The sequence below is a fragment of the Drosophila arizonae genome, chromosome 4 (genome assembly GCF_054131065.1).
Source record: "Drosophila arizonae isolate 15081-1271.41 chromosome 4, UAZ_ARI_1.0, whole genome shotgun sequence".
Lineage (NCBI taxonomy): Eukaryota > Metazoa > Arthropoda > Insecta > Diptera > Drosophilidae > Drosophila > Drosophila arizonae.
This window is the reverse complement of record NC_142924.1, coordinates 16157741-16164837: the sequence shown is the minus strand read 5'-3', so window position 1 is coordinate 16164837 and position 7097 is coordinate 16157741. Positions and strand designations below refer to the sequence as shown.

Genomic DNA, 7097 nt, shown 5'->3' with positions numbered 1-7097 from the left:
GCTGCTGGGATTAACGCCATTTTAATTGAATTTTAATATTTCACACACGACTCGAAAAGCCGGAAATGTGACGTGAGCCAGCGGCGTCAGCGTCGGGCTTTGAATGTGGGCAAAACCGCAAGTAAACGGGATGCCCACGACTGTCAAGTGGATGCCCGGCCGGACTGGGGCGGGGCGAGGCTGATGCCAATGAAATAGCCATTATGAAAATCTGCCATCTGACATAAATGGTCAGACCAAAGCAATAATTTCAACGGGTCGACTGACTGGCTAGCTTTAATGCCAATAAAAATGGAAAATAAATTAAAATATGGCAATTATCAACCGAACGAAAAACGATAATATCAATATTTATTACAATTTTATAAACTACAAAAAATTAGTAAGTGTTTAATTGAATTAAAATTACAAATTTATAATTTTATTTACGAGAAAATAGACAGGAAAGGTCCGAAAATTGCAATAAAAAATTATATTAAATTAAATAAATAAGCAAAAAAAAAATTGTAAAAAAATATATAAAAAAATATATATATATAATAATTTATTATTTTTACTTAAAAACTTATACTTATACTTTTATTTAAAAAAAAATAAAATTAATAAGAAAATACATATATTCTTTTATTTTACTATTTGTTTTATTTTTTTACAATTTTTTTTCAAGAACCAAAGGAATTTATCATCTATAATCTATAGTTTATTGTATTTTATAAAGTACTCAAAATTTTATATGAAATAAATTTTTATTTTATTAATATTTGTATTATTTTTTTTTATTTATTTACTTTTTCACAAAAGAATTTTTATATACTTTTCCTATTTATTTATTATTTAATATGATTTCATTTGCTACGGAAATAAAAAATAAATAAAATGGAAAAGACAATTATTATAAAATTTAAAGAAATGCATTAAGGGACTTTAATTTTATTTCTTATTTATTTAATACCAATCTTTTATGTAATCTGATTTTATTTGCTTTCGAAATAAAAAGAAATACGCGAGAAAAGAATAATATTATATATTTCTATAAATTGTTAATAGAAATAAATAATAATCAAATTTTTTTTTTACGATTATTTTCTAAATATATGCAAAATTTTATTTACAATAACTTTAGTTTGCAACGAAAAGCATTTACATTATAAATGCGCATTTCACTTTATTTGTAATCGAACGTGCTCAAGTTATCGACTATCGATAGTCAGTGCTTCGTGCTTAATGTCAGTGCTGCCTACCGTTTGCCTTAACATATCAGATTTCAGTTTTTGAGCAGCACATGCTTCTGTGATATTAAAGGAAATATCAGCAAAAATGTAAGTTTATTCGTATAAAATACGCCGAATATATATTTTCATATGTAATTTAATCCATATTTGTACAGCAAAGCAAACGATGTCGTTTTACAAGCCAAAGCTTACTGCGCTGCAGAGGTCGCAGATCCTCACATTGGATGAGCGCATACAAGTGCTGGAGCAGGAGATCGAGAAGCTGGCTAGGGATGTGCGTGACTATAAGAACTACGAGAGGTACGGCAGCCAATCGGACGATGTGTCTGTGGAAAGCGATACGGAGGATGAACTAATTAATATTGTGGTCGAGCTGACAAATCTGCATGCGATAGAGCATGCGGAATTCGTCAGACGTTTAATGTGCAATGATGATAGCTCTTCGGAGTCGGACTAGTCAAGTCAAGTCAAGATATCAGGTGCATATATCTTGTGAATGTATGTGATTATGTATGTGATAATGCAACGTCAAAATTTATACAAAAGTTCAACTGAACTAAATTCTACTTATATACATGAAGTATTTATATACACATTTTCGCCAGTGTTGGCTAACGCTTTAGGGCACACACACAACAACAACAACAACAACAATAAGTTTCTGTCGTGTCTAAATATTAAATGACGATTGTGACAATCAACGACAACCGACTATAAAACTGTCAACTATTGATGACCTGACTTTCCCATGGTCCTGGGCAAAGGGGCGTGGCAGGGGCAGTTGTAGTATGTACTATGTTCGTATGCTGTCTGCAATCAGAGTTGGAAATTTCTTCGCTTGCTTTTTACATGCAAATTTAAACGAGTTTCAATCACCAGCGGCCATTGTCTACTCCCAACTCCCAACTCCCCATTCGATTCTGTGTCTGTGTGTGTGTGTTCGTCACACTGTGCGTATGAGCTATGAAAAAGTAATTAAATTTAAGGGCGCACACTGGCGCAACCACTGGGCAGCCAGCTAGTTAGAGGGACTGAGTGCACTGAGCGAGACACCCTGGGAACAAGTAAAAAAGTGTCATTATTAACGCATTGAACGCGAATGCCAAACAAGCTGACAGCTGTGCCCCAACCAGGAGGGAATGGTGTGTGTGTGCCAAAGGATTCAGCTGGACATTCGAGTTGGTAGGAGACAAAGAGAGACGCAGAGAGAGAGAGAGAGAGCGGGAGGTGTCTCTGACTCTGGATTGGTTTTCTCTGTTTGACGCTATTGACACTTTGCACAGTTCACAAATGACATTTATTGAAAATTTCATCATTAGGCAACTGAGCGAACTTTGTCAACTTTTGCACCATGTCAAAACTTATTTAAATCGACTCCTCTGACACGTGTGTGTGGGTGTGTGTGTGAGGGTGTGCTTGTGTGTTGGGCGTAAAGGTTCGCATGATATTAGTGTGGCTTTATCTAGATATCTGGAGATGTGTTGACAACCCTTGCATTTTGTGTTTCGGAAATCAGTTTGGCATCAACAGCAATTCACTGAACAGCAAAATATCCCCAAGGATATAGCCAAATTTTCTGCTCCTCTTTTTTGTTCTCTTTCGATTTTTGCATAATTTTCAAAATGAAAAGTTTGAACACAGTTTGAAGATGCTGAAGCTTACAACAACAACAACAATGGCAACAATATTTATTCAACCCCAAATCGAAAAATAAACAAAATGTAAATATAATATGCTCGCTGGCTGGAGATGGAGATGGAAATGGAGATGGAGATGGAGATGGCGATGGAGGTGGAAATCGAGATAAAGATGAATGAGCAGCACACACATTAGATTCGTGTGAGATAAGCAAAGTAGCTTTAACCTAATTTCTAATATATTTAAATGGCCTTTATATAGTATAAGAGATGCCTTAGGCTAAGCAGAGCTTAAGGCATCTGTAAGAAAATTAATTGATTATAAATACTTTCCAGATGTATTTTTAGCAATTTAATTCAGCTGTGATAAAACTTAATAATCATATACAAATTAAAACAGAATGAATGTAATAATGAAATAAAATATAAAATATAATACTAATAAAACTTCTAGCTCAAGAGCGAAAGTCAACCCAACAGATTAGCTTAGCTAGATTTTATATTTGTAGAGGCTTTCCTATCATACATTCTGCTCCTCCTCAGTGTTTCTCCCTCTTTTTCTATGCATTTCAAACTCAAATATAAAATTAAATAAATACAAAATTAAATTAAATAAATTTTAAAAATATATATTTTTTATGAAATGCAAAGTACCAATTTATTAGATGCAATATTCCAAAAAAAAAATAGTTAAACTAACCAGAAAAACTTTTCCTTAGTAATATCATATATGTACATATATATACAAATATACTCACAGTTAAATAAATAAAATAAATATTATTTTATATTTATAAATATTTATTTATTTTTGCTTGCACATTTATAAATATTTTGTAGCTTAGGTAAATATTATTTTATATTTATATACATATATGTATGTATAAATTTTTTTCTTGTACATTTATAAATACATATATTGCAGCTTAGGTAAATAATTTTTTATATACATATATACCTCTAATTTTCTTTTTATTCTATTTTACTTATTTATTTATTTTATTTTTTTGCTTACTCATTTTTATTTGTGTATTTTCTTAGCATCATCTTTATTTTTGCTGAACGAAATAATAAGTTTTCCCCTCATGATTTAGTTGCTATCGATCATAAGCGCTGTGCGACTCCCCTTAGCTGCGCCCCCTTCTCCCCTCTCTCCCTTACCAGCATATTAAACAGTCGTCTGTGCCACCCTGGCGTCAGCGTCAGCGTCAGCGACAGCTACAACAGTGGCCCGGCCACGCCCCTTTGTGGCAACAGATTCCTTTCGTGTTTTCTGGTTTTGCCTGCGGCAAACATTTACCGGATTTTCGGGCAACGGCTTAGGGTCGCCTTCAGCCTTCAGTCTCAGCCCTCAGTCTCAGTCTCAGCCTTCAGCCGTCTGCCGTCAGCTTTCAGCCTTCGGTTCGTAATCAAAAATGCAATGTTTGGCTTGGTTAAGCGGAAATCGGTAGATTGCGTCGCAGCAACTTGCTTGTTGATATTAACACCTCATACCCAGCACACACACACACACTCTTACGTACACCCTGTGGCCCTCTGGCCCTCTGGCCCTCCCTCTCGCCTTTACTTTAATGGGATTTGTGTAGGTTAATGAAACGTCACAGATGATGAGGCCTTAGATTTCCAATGATATGTCAAAACTGAGTGATGCTGTTGATGGATGGACGCAATTGCCATCCTTTAGTTGCCACGCCCCACTTTTCCAGCACCCACACCCCTATAGTCGTTTGCCCAGCCCTGCCCTGCCCTGCCCTGCCGCGCCTTGAATCCTCATGCATCAAACGCCGCGGCGCATAAATTTAGAACATTTTTGCGACTTGAGCAACGCATTTCCATGGGATTTGTGACTGACTGAAGGGTGTGTGTGTGTGTGAGTGTGAGTGTGTGTGTGTGCTGCAATTGGCGCTGTAGTAGTAGCTGGAATTGGGCCTGTGCCTGGGCATGAGTACGCAGAGTTTGAGCCTCAACAAATAAACGAACATCCGTTGCCATCGTCACATCAAATGCAATTTTCATGGGTAAATAACATAATCAACATTTGAAGCCCCAGAGCCAGAGCCAGAACGAGAGCGAGAGCGAGTGGAGACGAGGAGCTGCTGTTCCTGCTGATGCAGGTAAGTAGCACCTGTCGCCGCTTAACCGCAACGAAAATGTTTCAATTTGCGTTGCCAAACGTAATTTTTGCCATATTGAAATTTGATTTGCGACACCTTTTTGGCCAAAGTGCAAGCGACATTCGCTGTCAGCTGTTTGAGCCGTGTCTCAAGACTCTGAAGGAGGCTCCCCGTTCTCTATCTCTCTCCCTCACACACACTTTCTCTCACTCACTGGCAATTCAATTTATGCAATTTGTGATAAATTTGTTGGGGCAGGTGAGCAAAGTGGGGGCCATGTGTAACATGCATAATTTTTAATGGCATGAGACAAAATTCATTTCGAATTAGTTTCAAAATTAACGAAAAAAGCCTTGCCTTTGGCCCGGGCAAAACAAAGTGACTTTAAGTGTTGGTAAATGCGAAAGTAAGTCATGGCAGATCTGAAACTTCTAATTCATTGCACTTTCAGCAAGTTCCTCGGGCCTTAAATGGGGCTAAGCGAAAAAAAAATGAATAAATAGAAAGAAACAAAAATGTAAGCGCTTTTGCTTAGCAAAAGTGAAACGAAACATAAACAAATACGACTCGCAGCAAAGCGACTTACATCTACTGATAAAGAAAAGAGAAACTCTGTGTATGCGTTTGTGTGTGTGTGTGTGTGTGTGTTGCCCCCCAGACTGGGCGACGTCTTTTAATGAAAGATGACAACAACCACATGCACGATAAAAGGTTGTTATTAAAATTGCAACAGTTACCGCAGCCGCATCATTAGAAGAGGGAGAGAGACCTGTAAATGCAACTGCGACTGTGTTTTGGGGCTAAAGTAGGTTGACGCTTAGCAAATATGTCGCCAAATGAATGTTTATGGGAACTACAAAGGCATCGCCATGTACGAGGCATTGAATCAAGATGAAAGTTGAATATGTAATTGATTAATGTAGCTGAGTTTGTACAGAAAGCATGAACATTCACACTAAAGCAATAAATGTTGACTATGCAGAGAATTTCGAAAAGCGCGCTCAGATGACGGCTGCCAGATGTGTATAAAAACAACCACTCACTAGCAGTTCTATTTAACAGAGCTGAGAGCTTAACAGTCATATGTTAGGGCAACAGCACACGAACTGTAAATGTAATTTGGCTGCTCTTAAGAGAACTGCTAAAGATATTTAACAGTTGTGGTTCTGAAATCAAAGAACAAAATTAATTTTTTCCGTTGTTGCGTTCTGTATAAATATTAAATAAATTATTTAAAATGACTTGTTATACTTTGTTTATCTTTTTACACATATATTTAATTCAATAAGGCAAAGTTGCTAACTAAAACAAACGCTTTGATGGCTCTGCTTCCGGCTCGGCATTGCTGTCCAGCGGGCGAGTCAGCTCAATGGAGTTAATGCGGATCATTGTATTGGGAGATCGCTGGAAGTTGATGCGCATATACTGTTTCCTGCGCTTCTTCTTGAAGTGTGTCTTCGTGTGCGTCAGCGTCTTCTCGATAATGGTGGCCTTAACAGTGACCAAGCCCGCTTCCAGAATAGGCCTACCGATCAATGTGAAGTCACGGGCACCCGCCAGCAGCACTTTATCGAGGCTAATCTCATCGCCTATCGTTGGTGGCCAATATCCCTCGACTAGAATGATGTCTCCAGGTGTAATCTTGAATTGCTTGCCGCACAAATGAACCACAGCGAATAGCCGGCCCTGCTCGGATTTAGCCACCTGCTGATTAATCCGCTCGCATACTGTCTGACACTCTTTCTGATGCTCCTTTGCAATGGCAGACACATCAATAGTAGCGGGTTTGTTTTGCTGCTGTAGAGTGGGAGCTAAGCTCAGGGCACGCATTGCACCTGCAATGGAAGGCGAACATGGGAATGTTATGTCATGGCATGCTGAATAGAATTGTTTACAAGCTTACCGCATAATGTGGCACGCTGTGTTGTGTGGCGCAGCAGCTGGCGCATGCTCTGTGTGAGTAGTGACATTTTTTATACAGCACTTTAGTTTCCAAAATTAATAAAGTAATAATATTAACAAATACTTGGGCAACACAAATGTGCCGATAGCTTTAGTCTCTTCGCCTATCGGTAGTGCTGTATAAGTGTTCAGAAATATCGCTTAACATCACT

General features: G+C 37.6%; 1 protein-coding gene and 1 long non-coding RNA gene across 2 annotated transcripts; one reads left to right on the top strand and one right to left on the bottom strand.

Annotated features, from left to right (window-relative positions):
* Positions 1-1176: 1176 nt before the first annotated feature.
* On the top strand, positions 1177-3316 carry LOC149269223 (uncharacterized). Its single transcript, XR_016269913.1, has 2 exons — positions 1177-1319; positions 1388-3316. It is a non-coding gene; the product is annotated as an uncharacterized LOC149269223 (long non-coding RNA).
* A 2895-nt stretch (positions 3317-6211) lies between these two features.
* On the bottom strand, positions 6212-7082 carry mRpL21 (mitochondrial ribosomal protein L21). The gene is made up of 2 exons (XM_018005493.2): positions 6887-7082; positions 6212-6818 (listed from the first exon to the last, which is right to left on the bottom strand). Exons 1-2 carry the CDS (start codon positions 6951-6953, stop codon positions 6286-6288), a joined length of 600 nt encoding a protein of 199 aa, XP_017860982.1. The 5' UTR covers positions 6954-7082; the 3' UTR covers positions 6212-6285.
* Positions 7083-7097: the final 15 nt, after the last annotated feature.